Source organism: Euleptes europaea, unplaced genomic scaffold, assembly GCF_029931775.1.
Source record: "Euleptes europaea isolate rEulEur1 unplaced genomic scaffold, rEulEur1.hap1 H_4, whole genome shotgun sequence".
Taxonomy (NCBI): Eukaryota; Metazoa; Chordata; class Lepidosauria; order Squamata; family Sphaerodactylidae; genus Euleptes; species Euleptes europaea.
Genome location: NW_026612052.1, coordinates 21,536 through 39,536, shown reverse-complemented (window position 1 = coordinate 39,536; position 18,001 = coordinate 21,536). Strand labels below are relative to the sequence as shown.

General features: G+C 41.9%; 2 protein-coding genes and 1 pseudogene across 2 annotated transcripts; 1 reads left to right on the top strand and 2 right to left on the bottom strand.

Moving 5' to 3' along the window:
- The first annotated feature begins 388 nt into the window (after window positions 1-388).
- LOC130492974 (olfactory receptor 11A1-like) lies at window positions 389-1,865 on the top strand. The gene is made up of 2 exons (XM_056866750.1): window positions 389-442; window positions 933-1,865. Exons 1-2 carry the CDS (start codon window positions 389-391, stop codon window positions 1,863-1,865), a joined length of 987 nt encoding a protein of 328 aa, XP_056722728.1.
- A 3,318-nt stretch (window positions 1,866-5,183) lies between these two features.
- Window positions 5,184-6,107, bottom strand: LOC130492956 (olfactory receptor 6Y1-like). The gene has a single exon (XM_056866734.1). It carries the CDS (start codon window positions 6,105-6,107, stop codon window positions 5,184-5,186), a length of 924 nt encoding a protein of 307 aa, XP_056722712.1.
- Window positions 6,108-9,543: 3,436 nt separating this feature from the next.
- Window positions 9,544-17,506, bottom strand: LOC130492972 (olfactory receptor 13G1-like; annotated as a pseudogene).
- Window positions 17,507-18,001: the final 495 nt, after the last annotated feature.

Sequence of the window (18,001 nt, the reverse complement as noted above, 5' to 3'; positions counted from 1 at the left end):
GCACTATGACCAGAGAAAGCTTTATTATTTTATGATAGCATTCAGTGCAGATATATATGGGGCTGGACACAAACACTGAAAGTTCAACACCAGTGCCATTACGTTCAAGCCAGATTGCTTGTCTAAAATGTCTTTCATTTCATTTGTGAAATCTTTATTTATTTATTTGTTTGTTTATGGTGACATAGCCCATTCTGAATTACTACCATTTGATACATACTGCAAAAGCTTCAAGGACTTAGCAGTATGGTGGCATTTTGATCAAAGTATCTGGCCATAAATCTATGCCTAGGCTTCCACAAAAGAATATAAACCATTTTATGCACTAGTCTTGCACAATTCATAACCTGCCAAGACTCGATGAAGTTTACAAATGGTTAGATGCTGCATGGGTCTGCAAAAAGATGAGGTTACCAAGCATCTGACAGGCCATGTCATAATTGTAAGGCACTGTTCAGTTGGGTAGGCCTCAAGCTTGGTAGGCTTACATTCCCTGTTCAAGTCTGCCCAAGACAACAAGAGACCTTGGTAGGGTTGCCAGGTCCCTCTTCACCACTGGCAAGAGGTTTTTGGGGTGGAGCCTGATAATGACGGAGTTTGAGGAGGGGAGAGACTTCAATGCCATAGAGTTAAATTGCCAAAGCTGCCATTTTCTCCGGGTGAACTGATCTCTATCAGCTGGAGATCAGTTGTAATAGCAGGAGATCTCCAGCTAGTACCTGACAGTTGGAAACCCTTGATCTTGGGCTAGTCTGAACTCTCTTAGCTCCACCTACCTCACAAGGTGTCTGTTGTGGGGAAGGGAAGGCGATTGTAAGCCGCTCCAAGACTCCTTAAAGGCAGAGAAAAGTGGGGTATAAAAAATTAAAAGATTGCAATGCTATTAGGCATGCACAACAAACTATAATGATGTTATATCTATTTTTCTCCAGATAAACCCCTTGAACAACCAAACAGTCATCACAGAAGTAATCCTTCTGGGATTTGGGGATCATCCCAAACTGCAGATACTTTTCTTCCTGCTGTTTTTCGTCATCTACATCATCACCATAATGGGGAATCTTCTTATTGTTGTGCTAGTTGTGACTGACAGGCATCTTCACATTCCCATGTACTTCTTCCTGGGGAACTTGTCCTGTTTGGAGATTTGTTACACCTCAACCATCCTGCCCAGAATGCTCGCAAGTTTCCTAACAGGGAATAGAGCCATTTCCTTATCTGGATGCTTTATACAGTTATATTTGTTTGGCTTTCTGGTGACTGCAGAAACTTGTCTCCTCTCTGTAATGTCTTATGATCGGTATTTAGCTATTTGCAAACCATTCCAATATCAGTTCCTTATGAATAACAAGGTATGCATCTCTTTAGCAGCTGGTTCTTGGATAAGTGGTTGTTTTTCAGTCTCTGTAGTGGTTGTATGGCTGTCACAGTTAACGTACTGTGGCCTCAATGGAATTGACCATTTCTACTGTGATTTTGTACCACTGAGCAAGTTAGCCTGTGGTGACATATCCCTGGTTATGCAGGTAGCCTTTTTATTATGTTCTGTATTCACTTTTCCTCCATTTCTATTGACCATAACATCTTACATTTGTATCATATCAGTCATCCTGAGAATTCCCTCAACCACAGGGAGACGAAAGACCTTTTCTACCTGCTCCTCCCATCTTCTTGTAGTTACCATTTTCTATGTCACCTTAATGATTGTGTATCTCCTTCCAGAAGGCCCCTCCCTGAAAGGTTCCTCAAAAGTGTTTTCCTTTTTCTATACTGTCATGACGCCAATGATCAATCCCCTCATATACAGTTTGAGGAACAAGGAGGTGAAGGAAGCCCTACGAAAATGGGCTCAAAAATTCTGGTAACCCCTAGTATTTTAGAAAATGCACCTAGAAGTTCTAAATGTTCCACAAACAGACATAGCTGTATGTCTTTTTGTTTTAATGGAATAGGGGAACTTCAATAGAAATAAAATTATATTCTTATTGTAATATTACTTAAGAAATGACTCCTCGTCATTTTTTTTTATTTGACCTCCCTACCCAACCAATATGCCTGTCCTATGCTCTGGTAGTCCATGTGAGACACAATGTCCCAGTAAGTGTCATGTTCTCTCTGCCAGTTACTGTCTAGGAAATCCTAGACACAAGATGAGATGTAAAGCTCAAAAAGGTTACGTCTTTATATCACGTCCAACCTTGGCTGCGTGAATGAAGTGTTTAGCCCTGAACCGGATAATCATGATATCTATCTCTACAGGATGTAGCATCTGACACCCCAATACCCTAAGAGAATACATCTACAAGATGTCCAATAAACTCATGGATGCAGGAAAGACTGCAGAAAGTTTCAGAAAAGCCTAGGCTAGTAAGAACCATGAATTTTTCCTTCCCTTGTTACTTCTCTGACTTAGAACAGACCATGGTTTTACTTTTGCTAGGGGGATCAAATCTCTGTAGTAAGTTTCCCTCAGTATAACCATATTGTGATTTGGGGGCGACCATGAAGCAAGATTCCTTTCCTTATGATGTTGGATATTGTTGCAATGAATCATAGCCGAAGAAGACAATCTCTTTAAACCCTCATGCCCTTGCTCAGTCTGAAAATAGTATACCTTTGTAACTGTCAAAAAAAATTTCTTGAGTTTTGACCCATAACTACAAACAGTAACAGAAAAACAGTAAGCAAGAAGGGAAATAAAGATAACATGGTTAATAGTGAATAGAATGAGCTGGGATTGGTGGCATAACCCTTGGATAGTATAACCAAAAATTGTATAGCTGAAAGATATACAATTCTTCACACAATGCATAGTTAAATTGTAGAACTCCCTGCCCCATCACCCTGCCCCAGGATGTGGTGATGGCTGCCATCACCATCATGGAAGGCTTTAAGAGGGGAGTGGACATGTTCATGGAGGAGAGGGCTATCCATGGCTACTTGTCAAAGTCAATACTAGTCATGATGCATACCTGTTCTCTCCTGTATCAGAGGAGCATGACTATTATATTAGGTGCCGTGGAACACAGGTAAGATGCTGCTGGAGTCGTCTTGTTTGTGGACTTCCTAGAGGTTGCTGGTTGGCCACCGTGTGAACAGTAGGGTTGCCAACCTCCAGGTACTAGCTGGAGATCTCCTGCTATTACAACTGATCTCCAGCTGATAGTGATCGGTTCATCTGGATAAAATGGCCACTTTGGCAGTTGGACTCTATGGCATTGAAGTCCCTCCCCTCCCTAAACCCCACCCTCCTCAGTCTCTGCCCCCAAAACTTCCCGCCGGTGGTGAAGAGGGACCTAGCAACCCTAGTGAACAGACTGCTGGACTTGATGGGCCTTGGTCTGATCCAGCATTGCTTTTCTTATATTCTTATGTTCTTAAGAATTTCACTGATTCCATGAACCCTACTAGTGATGAAAAGAAAACTCAGTCAAGCCCAAGTGTAAGTATTGGTGATAGTCAAACATATACTATTAATAATAACTGTGTGCTGTCACGTTACAACAGATTCATGGTGACCCAAGGACCATGGGGTTTTCAAGGCAAGCCTTGACCAGAGGTGGTTTGCCATTGCCTTCCTCTACACAGCACTACCAGTCTTCCTTGGTGGCCTCCCATACAAGTATTGCAGCCTTGGGGTCTCAATGTGAAAGCTCACAAGCTGTGCACCCTCCTAGGAGCAGCATGCAGCTCCGGCATTATCACGCTGACAGCCTGTCCCTGGTGAGTGCCCAGCTCTGCACCACTGTTGTGCTCTCTTGCCATTGCACACTGCAGTCCAACCACCAAGAGCTTCTGGGGCTCCTGCAGGGTGCAAGGAGGGGCTACTGTGATGTGCCCATGCATCTGCAGGCCTGCCACCATACCACTTGGGTACCCAGTGGTTCACCCAACAGGTGTCCAACACGTTAAATACATGGGAAGGTAGGGGTGAGTAATGGTGGTGGAACCTCAGCAGGGAACCCTTCCCTCCACAAGTTTCACAGATTCTCACTTGTTCTCTCTAGAGGACACACTCATAAATTTGATTATCAATGACATTACATCCTGGAATTCACAATGTGTTTCCCTTTTATTCAAAGAAAGACAATACAAGCAAGTTCTGATCCCATTGACTGAATTAAATACATATGTTTCTTGAGCACAATGGAGATATACAGGACACATGAACAGAACTTTGCATGCAGTATGGAAGCTAACTTTAAAATGCTACACCAGATGGTTTGGTTGGTAATGCATTAACCCAATGATGAATACAGTTATATGTCCATTGTCTAATACAGCTCTTATGTTACACTGGCTGCAACCCTGATCACAATTTAGAATATCTCATTAACTTCAATGGGATTTAGCAGCTTAATGGTGTGGATTTCATTTAATTTATCACTAAGATAACCAGAGAAAGAGCCCCGTGGCGCAGAGTGGTAAGCTGCAGTACTGCAGTCAAAAGCTCTGCTCGTGACCTGAGTTCAATCCTGACTGAAGACGGTTTCAGGTAGCCGGCTCAAGGTTGACTCAGCCTTTCATCCTTCTAAGGTCAGTAAAATGAGTACCCGGCTTGCTGGGGGTAATGGGAAGATGACTGGGGACTGGCAAACCACCCCCATAAATAAAGTCTGCCTAGTAAACGTCGGGATGTGACATCACCCCATGGGTCAGGAATGACCCAGTGCTTGCACAGGGGACCTTTACCTTTTTTAAGATAACCAGAAAACAATTAAGAATTAATTAAATCATTAGAACATGTGTTTCAATAGGAAAATACTTTCTTTATGAATTGTCTGATTACAACCTGCCCCTTCACTACTTGCTTTGAAACTAAATAAACAAGCTAATGACTTAAAATATATTATTAATTATCAACATGATGGACACTTAAATACAATAAATGAAATCAATTTTCAAAAACTGGTTTCTATTTTTACTCATGATTGTAACTGTTAGAACATTGTGAATTTTTGTTTGAACAACAACAAGTATAATGATAATGATAATAGCCAACCAGGAACAAACAAGATTATTCCATGATGGTTGTCAAAAGGTTGCCAGAGCTACCCGGTTCCCTTTACTTAAATTTGCTGTACAAGAGTAGAGGATCGCATCCCAGATTTACTGATGCTCATGTCTGTCTCTGATAAAGCAACAGGAATACAACAGAAATACAAATCATTCAGGATCTGTTTTTAAGCAGACAATGTCTTCCTCAAGGCATCTTTGACTTCTTTGTTTCTGAGGCAGTATATGAGAGGGTTCAGAAGGGGCACTATAACCGTGTAGAGCACTGACACCCATTTATTGGAGTTGTAGGCGTACATGGCTTTGGGCCGTGCATAGGTGAAGAGTGTAGTCGAGTAGAACAGCACCACCACTGTGAGATGAGAGCTGCAGGTAGAGAAGGCTTTCTTTCTGCTCTGTGCCGAAGGGATCTTCAGTACGGTCGAAATAATGTAGATGTAGGACATCACCACAATCCAGAGCGGGACCATGATCACCATAAGGGCCAAGATGAAATCCACCAGCTCAGCCAGGGAAGAGTCAGTACAGGAGACATTCAAAAGGGGTGAAATGTCACAGAAGTAGTGGTTGATCTTGTCGGTATCACAATACTTCAGCTGGCCAATGAAGCTGAGCTTGATGGCGGAGGTAATCAAGCCACACGTCCAACATCCTGCTGACAGCTGGGCACAGAAGGTGCTGGTCATGATAGCTGGGTAACGCAATGGGTTACATATGGCCAAATAGCGGTCATAGGCCATGACAGCCAGAAGGATGTACTCGCTGCACACAAAGGTGACAAAGAAATACAACTGTGTCAGGCAACCCTGGAACGAGATATGCTTATCTTGCGAGAGAAAATCGGCCAGCATTTTAGGGGTTATGATGGTGACGTACCAGATTTCCAGGAAGGAGAGGTTGCACAAGAAAAAGTACATGGGCTTGTGAAGGTTACTGTTGAGCCGGATGACTAAAATGATGATAAAATTTTCGGTGAGGGTCAGGAGATATGCCAAGAGGAACAGGACGAACAGCAGCACCTGAAGCTCAGCAGAGGTATGGAATCCCAGAAGGATGAAATAGCTGACATTGGTCTCGTTCCTTTTGTCCATTCCCTGAAAGCTGAATCAATTCTGTGATTGGCAAGAACCAAAAGATACATTGCGACATCATTGGATGGTTTTGCATTCTCTTGCATTTTTCAAAGTACATTTAAAAATAAAATAAAAATGCATTCAAGATATAATAAAAGGCAAATACTTTTTTCTGTGTGTACCATGTCACACTCAGCCAGCAAAATAATGCTGCAAACCTGCACCTCATCATTCAGGTAAGCGTCTTCAAGGAATTTATGAACCAGCATGTCACCTAATGGAGAACCCAATCATTTCCATGGGATTAAAACAACCTAATCATGCTTTGGACTGCATTTCCATGGGATTAAAACAATCTAATCAAGCTTTGGACTGCACCCTGTTTTTAATATGTATGTGACAGGTTCCAGATTGCAATCGAACACTCTGATACAAGGTAAAATCCCTTCAAAGTGCATTAATTAGAAACCAGGGAATTTCTTTCTAAGTGAATTTGGTACAGTTCATGATGCCATTGCTGTGACAAGGTTACATGCCCCATCCGTAGAACTGAGGAGGATGCCAGGCAAAAATTCTTTCCTCATTCTTGCTCACAGACAATAGCTGAAAGGCAGTCATTCAAAGTCATTTATGCAGGGCTTTGTCCAATGAATTGAGCCATTATCAGAATCCTCCATGGTACATTAGCTCTGGGCTGGCAAGCTGGGCTTTCTTACTCCACTGTTACAGCATGTTACTAACAGTGCCATTCTGAATGGAGTTAGTCCAGGCAAAACCCAGTGAACTCAATGAACTTCGACTGGAGTAACTGTATGGTGCTTTGTTGTTCACAATCAACTTGAGTAATTAGCTGTGACATCATAGAATCATAGAGTTGGAAGGGACCACCAGGGTCATCTATCCAACCTCCTGCACAATGCAGGGAATTCCAAACTACCTCCCCCCCATACCCCCAGTGACCCATACTCCATGCCCAGAAGATGGCCAAAGTGCCCTCCCTCTCATGATCTGCCTATTATTATGGAGTTAGCAAGTCCAGCCAGCTAACAGCTTCTTCTCTCTAGCAAAGAGCTGATGCACTAAAGGGAAGTCTGATAACACTTCCCTTTATTCCAAGAGCACATGGGGTTATGAAGGGAATCATGGTTTCTTCATCCTTTCCCAGTTATAGGAACTACTTCTGGAGGGAACATTCAGTATTTCGAAGAAGCAGGGTGGCTGACCAAATTAGCAGCATAACCCATATCTCTTACAGTACAATCCTGTGCAGAGATTGTTTAAGCCCCATAGGTTGGAACCAACCAGCTTTTTTATTGATGAAAAAGGAAGAAGTCCCCACTAAAACATGCTGTGCTGAGGATCATGGGACATGCATGGACAAAAGCCATGTAGGATCAGGGCTATAGGAAGGAGAGACATTTGGTAAGATTGAACAAAAAAAGATGGCTAGATCCAACCAAATGTCTTGTAATTTACAGCACTTTAAATACTCTCAATGCTTTTACCACCTTGATTTCTCTTTACTGCAGCCTGGCATGAAGGGTCACCATGGGCTAGCTGAAGTATGTTCATACATCATGACTGAAGTAACAAATGATGTGTATGTATGAGCCATCGAAGATCAATCACCACCAATAGAATATCCATATTATGTCACCCCCCTCAAATGTAATGCTGTCTAGTGGATTCTGTTCACCCATTCAGCTGCCAATGAGAAATCAAGTTATATACTTGCATATGTGAACTGGCTTTACAATTTCCAGGGCAGCTGGATTTGAGGGACAGTTACTTGCCCAAGGTTATACATGGCAGAAGTATGATGTTGGACCAAGTCTTTTAGGGACACGTCTAACCATTACTAACCCTACTGTTTCATATAGATATCACTGGCTTTTTTATGAATGCAAAATATATTTGTTAGGTAAACACCTGAGCAAATTTAAACATTTCACTAGCATATATGCCACCCCAACTGAGTATATGTTCCTTCTTGACATGTATGGGTCTTCCAATCAAAGCACTATGAGCAGTTTTTCAAAAAGAGAAATGAAGGAATTACCTGTTATATATGTGGGTGGGAGTTTTTTCCTCCTTGTCTTGCTACACAGCTGCATGCAATGTGTGTTAGAGGAGTGGATTTGTATTGTTGCTTGTATGACTACCCCCTTATCTTCTCGTCTCCCCCCACCCTTGGGACTAGGCCTGAAAATTAGCACTAGGATCCCAGGGGTCATAGAATCAGAAGATGTCCTCAGGTCTATTATTTGCTATATTTCCTAGAATGGAAATGTGAGCAGCTAGAAGTTGCTGCAAGGAAAGTTAATACCTGATCACAGAAAAGAGAACTCTTAACCCATTAGAGAACTATGACATTGACTTTTTATTCTTAAAACCACTGCAATATTGGGGGGCACTGTCTTCAGATTGTTTTTGCATCAGTCGGAGGAAAAGCATGTAAATTAAATAAATGACGCCAAGTAGTTTAAGGGGACCAGGAAGTCCTAGCAATCAATTTATGGCAACCTCTTGTGAAACCTCTTGTGAAACTGGACACTGCAGCTTACCACTCTGCACCATGGGGCTCCATATTCTTAGCGCATCATTAATACCATGGTTATCACCCTTGTAACATTTCAACCTATCAGCCTTTTTTAACCAAGGAAATGTGTATAGCGATTTCCCCACAAACTCTTGTTCTACTGTTATCCTCCTGTTTTTTTAATCCCTTCTAATATCCACATCACTCTTACTGCAGTGTAGTTTGTCTATAGATTAGACAAATCACATCCCACTTTTTCAAGCCTATCTTGTAGAGTTGCTGTTTTTACCCTTTCTTTTCAAATAAACTTCTTGACCATTTTTTGCCATTCTTTTAAAGTCTAGTCCAGAGTATACCCAATATGTTTGTCAATAAATCTTAGGAATCATAACTATTTTTAGTCCATTTATAGATTAGAAGAAGGAAAACTTTATGTCAGACCAATTTTTGAAAAATTCTTTTAATTTTATTTATTACTGAGTAAAAAATGACCTTCACTAGATCTTTTACTTTTTTAGGAATTGATGTTCCCAAGTATCTAGTACATTTTGAGTTAGACTTCATAGTGTGCAGTGACAAACTTTGTTCTTCTTTAAATATACTGCAGATGATACAAGTGTATTCTGTATGAAAAGCCTATTATAATTGTACAGTTAGAGGTACGTTTCATATCATTGTTCAATTATATATGTGTGTATTTAATATTCTGAAATTGGATGCCTCGGTACAAGATCAAATGAAACATATAATTAACATTCATCAGTGCTTCAAAACATTGAACAGTGCAACCCTAAGAACACTTTCCTAGGAGTAAGACCGATTGAATAGATTTAAGTATAAGACTGATAGATGTGATTAGGATTGCACTGTAAGTATAATCTTGATTTTTATTATTAGTAGTAAAATTTGAATAGATCAGTCTTGCAGTCCTTGAGGAAGCCTACCTCTCAAAGTAAGTTTCTTAACTTCTTTGTTTCTCAAAGAATATATGAATGGATTGACTACTGGGGTGAGCAACGTATAAAGAAGAGAAACCATCTTGTCTTTGTTCAGAGTGAAGACAGAAGTGGGCCTAATATAAGTGTAGATAACAGCAGAGAACTAAAAAGTAATAATGATGAGATGCGAGGAACATGTCAAGAAAGCTTTCTTCTTCCCTTCAGTGGAGTGGATTCGAAAGATAGTTCTCAAGATAAACCAATATGATGTTAGAGTCAGCCCACAGCTACCAATCCCAAAGACCAAATCTGCCACAAAAGCCATAGTCTCATTAAGGCTGGTGTCTGAGCAAGAGAGCTTTACAATTGGGGGCCAGTCACAGGAAAAATGGTTGATGATGTTGGAGCTGCAAAAAGTCAACTGCAATAGAAGTCCAGTATGAACTGCAGAATTAACCATCCCGGTAACCCAAACTCCAATTACTATAATGATGCACACTTCCTTCCTCATGATGTCTGTGTACTGCAAGGGGTGGCAAATAGCAGCATACCGGTCAAAAGCCATAAATGAGAGAAGCAGAAGTTCCGTTACTAAAGCCCATATAAAGAGATACGTCTGAGAGATGCAGCCATAAAATGAGATGCTCTTTTGATGGGCCAGGAGAGTTTGGATGAGTTTTGGAGCTGTGACTGAGACAGAAAACACATTCCCTATGGACAAATTGATGAGTAGGAAGTACATAGGAGTGTGGAGTTTTCTGCAACTGCAGATGGTAAACATGAGGAGGAAATTGCCAGATAGAGCAATTAGGGCTGTTGAAAAAAAAATCGGTATAGTTTGGATTCGGCTGAATTCGGCCCATCTGGATTCAGGATATGCCGAAGTCCGAACTCCCTCGCTTCGGGTCCGTGCAATTCGGCGTGAATTCAAAGTTCGGGAAAAAAATTCGGCCGAATAAAGCCATTAAAAACACAATTGCGCCTTTCCACGGCTCCAGGGGGGCATTTTTGGGGGTAGAGGTCCCGAACTTTCAACAGAGCTTCAAAAGACCCTTCTTGCAAGACCCCCCAAGTTTTGTAAAGATTGGGTCAGGGGGGGCTGAGATATGGCCCCTGAAAGGGGTCCCCCACCTTTAACGTGCATCTCTGAGCAGAGCTTGCCACCCACGCACAAAGCTCCCAGCCCCAACAAACAGCTGAGAGAAAGGGCGGGGCAGGTGCGAAGAAGTTTGCAAAGCAACACAACTGCAAAGCAACACAACTGCAAAGCAACACCTTTGCAACCATGCAAAGCAACACCTGACACCTGGGAGTTTGCAAACCATGGAAAGGGACAGAGGCAGCTAGCTATGCATAATGAGCAGGAGGGGGTGGAATTACCCCTTTTGCATGGGACTCGGGATGAGGCAAATGCATTCTTTAAGTCACCATTTGAAAGCCAGTTTTGAGCAAGCATCAAAATAGACCTAACCGATCTTATGAATGAGGGAAAACCTGAGGACACACAACTGAAGCCCCCCCCCTCAAACCAGGGAGAGAGAGACTCGAGGGGGCACACACACCCCAGGCAGAATGGGCGAAAGCCCCTTTGGCTTCCCCACTCACCCACAGAAACTGCTCCCTCCCCACACACACACAGACTCTGCTTTCCCCCACACACACACACACAGGAGAAAAATTATAGATTAAAGCCCCCAAAGGGGTCTTACTGTGGCTGTCTTCTGTTCCATCAGGAGGGGTTGGGAGGACTGGGTAATCCAATACAATTCTATTTAAGCACGGGAGGTTTGCCTTGGATTTGCCGCTCTAGAGATGCTACAGGATCGGGTGATCCATTCATCCCAATAGGGAAAAGGGGAAAGCCCATATCTCGGGACCCCCTGACCCAATGTTTACAAAACTTGGGGGGTCTCTTAAGAAGGCTCGTCTGAAGCTATGCTGAATGTTTGGGGGCTGCACTCCCAAAAATGCACCCCCTGCAGCCACGGAAAGAGAAAAGGGGGAGCCATATTTCTGCCCCCACTGAACCCATCTTTACAAAACTTGGGGGGTCTCTTAAGAAGGCTCGTCTGAAGCTATGCTGAAAGTTTGGGGGCTGCACCCCCAAAAAAGCACCCCCTGCAGCCACGGGAATGGGAAAGGGGGAGGGGAAAGGGGTGGAGCCAATATCTCAGGACCCCCTGACCCAATGTTTACAAAACTTGGGGGGTCTCTTAAGAAGGCTTGTCTGAAGCTCCACTGAAGGTTTGGGGTCTCTACCCCCAAAAATGCACCCCCTGCGAATGTGCACAAGTACCCCCCCACACGAGGATTTCTCTCACTCTCTCTCTCTCCCCAGCTGGGCCACGGAGCAGCTGATTCCTCCAGTACTCAATCCTGACTGATTGGCCAGAAGAAGACCCAGCTTGGCCACCGATTGGCCAGGGGAGGAGAATGCTGCTTACTGATGCCCTGAATTTGCCGAATTTATTCGTGAACTCCCAAACTCGCTGAATTCGGCTCCCCCATTTTCCTGCCATTTTTGAGTTCGGTTCGTCTCGAATTAAAAACTGCCGAATCAGGGGAAATTCGGCTGTTTTTCAGTTCGGGCCGAACCGAATCGACAGCCCTATCTTGAATGCTGGAAGCATCTTTAGAAGTTGGTAACTATAAAACCTGATGCAAGAAACCTTTGCCAATCTTTTTGAATCAAGAAGGCTTTTGAATGTATTTGTTAGCTATGCTAAATAGTTTATTATTTTATTGCCTATCATTTCATGAAACCCTTTTTCTTTCCTGTAAACCAGCATAAACCTTATAAATTAATTGTTAGCCTTTAAATGGATTGTGTCTTTTGATTTTGGGATTCCAAGCCTAAATTCTAAGTGCCTTGTGTGAGTGTAAAAACCACCTACCAAAAACCTGAGACAGTTTTGGGAAGTGTGCACAGTCCTGGCTAGGTCTCTGCCAGGCAGGAAAAGTGTTACACTGAATTTGGAGCTTGGCTGGAGGTAACCTGGACTCCTTGCCTGGAGGCTCACCCTTTGGACCCCAGGGTTGGTGGCAGCTATCCATTAAACTTGGGGTGAAAGCCTGGAGTTTAATGTTTTGTCCCTTTTGGGAAACTTTTGACTAAACCAAAGCAGCCTCCAACTGGTGGAGACTGGTTGGAGCTCTTTGACAAGTCCCACTAGAGACATGCTCACTTTTGGAACAAGGAAAATATCTAGCTTTGAAAAGATATATTTTTTTTAACAAAGTGTAGGTCCCACTGAGAGAAAGACATTTGAGACATCATTAGGAAGATAGTGATGATTCAATTTGATCCTTAAACATTTTTTTTCCTGGATCCAGCCCTGTATTTTTTGACAGTGAGTTTACACTGTCCTGATGACCTGGAAAGTATAATGCTATAATATAATATATGTCTTTATTGCATTAGCAAAAAAAAAAAAAAAGCCATAGCAACAATACAGAACAAGGTGGAAATTCTGCCAAAACAAAATCAATAACATTTTACAAAAATAGTAATGTAATTTAACATAGGTTAAAAAATAAACGTTTCCCATAAAATATTAAAATGCAAATACAAATTCATCATTAAAATATAATGGGAATGAAAGATCAAACAATCCAGATATAAAAAAAAAGTTGGCAAATGACCCAGAGTAGAGCAATTATGGGTCAGAGATATTATGGTCAGAATATCCCATCAACTTTTTATGCTTTATGATGGCAGCAGTAAATCCTGCCATTTGAGAAGTAATGTATTTGTCTCTGTCTTTCAATAATATGAGTAATTTCTCCTGATCTGACCTTTCTGGGAAGGAAAGAATAATGGAGTACATATTGTAATTAGATTTCCACAACAAACCATTTTTATTTTTTTTATTTTTTTAAATGACTATTACCCTTACATTTTAACATTTGCTAACACAAATTGTCCTGGGAAATTATGTGCTTTCGTAATTGGATGAGGAATGAAAACTGCTGAATTCCACATAATGTAGAGATGTGTAAACATTCAATGAAAGTATACATTAATTGAAGGGGGAGAGAGAATTACACCATACTTATAATTCTTCTGATTCCTAAAATTCTATTTTCAAGATATACAATGCACATCTCTTCTATTTCCAGTTAAAAAGATCTCAGATACTGAACACTGGGGAAGACATTTACGTTGGATCCTGCTATGGCCTCTTATTTCGTCTCTGAATTTTCCATGAAGGATGCATACACATGAACTACAGGCTACGTGGCTTCTTTTCTTTTCTTCCCTGGGCAAGGTGGATCTTAAGGAAATGATTATCTCAAGTTATTCATGTTTAATTGAATATTTTATTGTCTGCTTTTCTCCAATATAGAGCTCAACGAGAGACTGAAATCTGGAGAAGAATCTTCTAGTGTATGTGCTTCACCAAATCCACTCATTGACATTTATTTTCAAGAAAAACATCAGACATCATCACAAGGTGGGCTTATAAATATTTAAATAAATAACCAGAGATTTACCATGGGCACATGGAGGAAAGTGGACACAACAGACAAGGCATTTGAGTGCATTGGACTTACAGGACTGGAAGTGGGCTGCACTAGGAGTTCGTTTCCTTTTTTTTAACTTTCTACTCTCCCCCCACATAAGAACAATAAAGATCCCTGTTGGATCAGACAAATCTAGTCATAGTGGACTATCAAATGCCTCACAAGTCAAGTCACAGAGGCAAAGTCTCCCTTTGTTATCTAACAACTTGAATTCATCGATATACAGTATTTCCAGGTCATTCTAAAGTAGTTAAGTAACTGGTTTTAATTATCTATATAGATATGTGTTTGTTTTAAGATAATATTTATATGTATGTTGAATGTATTGTTGTTTGCTGCCCTGAGCCTAATGCTGTAGGGAAAGGATAGGATATAAATCAATCAAACAAACAAACAAACAAACAAACTTGGCCTCATGACTAATAGTCAAAAAGGGCAAGAGTCCAGTAGCACCTTAAAGACTAACAAAAATATTTTCTGGTAGGGTATGAGCTTTCGTGAGCCACAGCTCACTTCTTCAGATACAGCTAGAATGTGAATCCAGGTGCTACTGGACTCTTGCCCTTTTGGACTACTGCAAACAGACTAACACGGCTACCCACTGTGAATTATCTTCATAACTAATAGTCATTGATTTGGATCCGTCACTGTTTCCACTGACAGATCATTTTCCCAATATGAACCGAAAATGTTTGTCCCGGTGATGATCATAGGGGAACATAGGACTTCCAGGAACAGCATTTGGGGGAAATTTGTGGCTGCAGCAGGAGGGAGAGGTGAAAAGTCACATTTTTCCCAAGCCACAGATAGATCTACACTCCATGAATTTGTCTATTTCCTGTACACCATCCCTATCTTGCTTCAGTGAGTTCCCTTCTGTACTCTGTAAAGAAGTATTTTCCTTTGTATGTCTTGAATCTGTTCATTGAGTATTCATTGGGTATTCCCAAGTCCAAGTATTTTGGGAGAACCAGAAAAGGTTTACTTCTCCATATCATGTAGTAACTTAATTCACTCTGATTGGGGGCGGGGGCGGGAACCATAGTTGACCATATTTCCTGCCTTGGGAAAATGTGTTGCATTATCTTTGAAGGAATTGTATTCATTATTTCCATTTGTTACAGGAGAAAGAAATAACAAACCAAAGCAATTGGGACTATTAATTAACCATATATTTTTTTTAAAAAAAAGTCTTTGGAATCATCTTAGACATTCAGTGTTTTAATTGTTCCTTCAGGATTCACAGTGAAGTCACCACTGTAAGATTCTCTGGGGATTGGTGTCTCAACAGCTACCTATATAATATCCTACAGATTTTGTCTTAGTCTCACCTCACCCAATGAACACATTATATGCACACTCAATTAATTAACCTGCACTCTCTGTATATCACAGTCTGTACATTGTGCCATTATAGCACCAGCCAAATTTGTATAAACAGACTTCTCACGCATATCAAAGGTATTATTTTTCTGGCTTTACAAGAAGGATCACATCCATGGAGAAGCAGTACTTTGATTATATGTAAGTATGTAAGTCATTTTTAAACCCATTTGTAGAAATAGAGGAAAGAGAATGAATGTTGATCAGTTGATCTTCCTCGTGGAGAAGCAGCAACATGGATCATCTAAAAATGGGATGTACATTGCTTACTTCAGTGTTAACTCAATGAAGCTAAACTCTAGGAAACCTAATTTCAGCATTCCCAAGGTTTTTTTTTTTTTTTTTTGAACATATCTTCAGATACCCCTCCTCCTGCTATGAATATGGTGTACCCTCAAAACGCGAATTGCTTTTGGTTACCATCAATGCCTTTTTTAAAAAGATGTTCTTCTTTCCTTAGTTTGACCAAATGACCTGCCCATCGATTTTATGCTGTTAGTAAAGGAAACAAAAGACGATGAACATGATGTTAATGTGTTTGCTTGTGTGTCTTTTTTCTGCAAATGGAAGACAGCTTCCTACATGTGCACAAAGGAGGTGATTTTAAATAATACCCTCTGTTAGCCAAAATGCTCGGTTATGAATATCTATATGGGGAATTAGCAAATCAATAACCGGCAAGGGGCATAACCTCGGGATCTAACCTGTGTCTACGGGAGTCCGTTCCAAGATTCAAACAAGAGGCAGAGGCAATGGTTTCTTTTAAGAAGTTTACTTTAAAAATATGTGCACAAACAATCCAGTAACACATACACAACACACACTCAGAGTTTATGAAATTAAGGTAAGAATACAGAGACATTCGCCAATGTGGCAGGACCTCTGAAGATGGGTAATACTGCACCTGGTCTAGTAGCGGAGATGTCCTGAGTTCCGTGTGGCTAATAGAAAGGAGGGGGATGGGGAATTCCTGGGGCTTGACCAGCAAGTCGGGAGGATATATTGGCTATGCTGAGGAAAACCCAAACCAACAGAATGACAACAAGTATAGGAGGGGTAAGAGAAGGGGATTTTTATGGCTCAAAACTTACCCCAGTTATACTCTTTTGGGGCTGGGGGATGATGGGCTTACCCCATCGTAGTTCCTGAGGCAAACAAAGGCATACAATGGTGTTAACAATTGGCTGATGGGGTGTGGCAATGGGTGATTTAGACGGGCTAACTAGAACCTGTTAGCAAACAGGTTGCCAATCTCCCGGACTGGTCATGGCAACCCTAAACAGACTCGTGCAGCCGCTGTTCCAGACGCACGCCTAGCCCCAAATGCTATGGGGGAAGGCTCCCGCGCCCCCCAGTGAAACTGACACGAAGGCTCCCATTCATCCCGCAATGCCGGCAGCCGAGGAACCAAGGCCAGGTCAACCCTCCAGCGAACCAGAGGGACTCCATTTTCCTGTGTGCCTCTGTTCCAGTAGAAGCCATCTTGAAAGGAGCTGTCTCGCACGTAATCTGCACCAACACTCCCCTCCCCAGCCTCATCAGCATGATTGATGGCCCATCAGAAGACATCCTGATACCAACGATGAGTCGTTCCTGAGGCTATGCAAAATGATGCTCCCCGGAGACAGATACTAGCGGCTTTGTGTACGATTGCTAATCCCATCTCATGGCGACTCCCAAATCTCCTGGAATTGTGTAAATCAATGGAAATAGGATAGTTTACTCAAATTGCCCATTGCCTCACCCTGGCAGCCAACCATTAGGGTCTTTGTCACCTTTTGTCACATGGGAACCATGAAGGAGTAATCCAATCACCCCGCCCACAGAAAATAGTATATCTGGGGTCCCTACAGTCCATAACGTTACCTTAGGTCCTCCCTTGGCTTACTTGCCACCACTCTGCTGGTTGAGGTTTTGCGCAGCCTGACCAAGCTCCCCTCCCGCCTCGCTGGCTGAGTCCCTCTTTCCCAGTAACTTACCCTAAGGAACTCAGGACAACTCCGCTCCAAGATAGGTACAGTATAACCCATCATCGTGGGCCTGCCACATTGGCAAACGTCTCTCTACTCCTCCCTTTTATTCTTAGACTCTGTATGTTGGTGTGTGTATGACATTTGAGTGCTTGTGCACACATTTTTAATAATAACAAGTAAACCTTTTGAAACTAAATCCATTGCCTCAGCTTTATTCTTGAATCATGATTTGGACTCCCGTAGACATAGGTTTAGATCCTGTGGGTTATGCCATTAGCTGGTTATTGAATGCTAATTTCCCCATATAAATTCATAACCGAGCAAGTTGGGTAACAAACCTATGAGCTTTGAGTAATTCCGGGAGACCCGGGAGACGATTGCTGATGGGTTTATTGAGTTAACACAAAGGCACGAGCAGCTACGTCCGTGGTGAATAATTTCCTGCCTGTCTGAGGTGTGATTCCCTGGTGTTGATGCCTCAGGGCTTCTGGTGGATCGTCAGTGATGCAGATGGAAGGGGTAGCGGCTACGTGTCTAGTTGTTCCTTCCGCGATG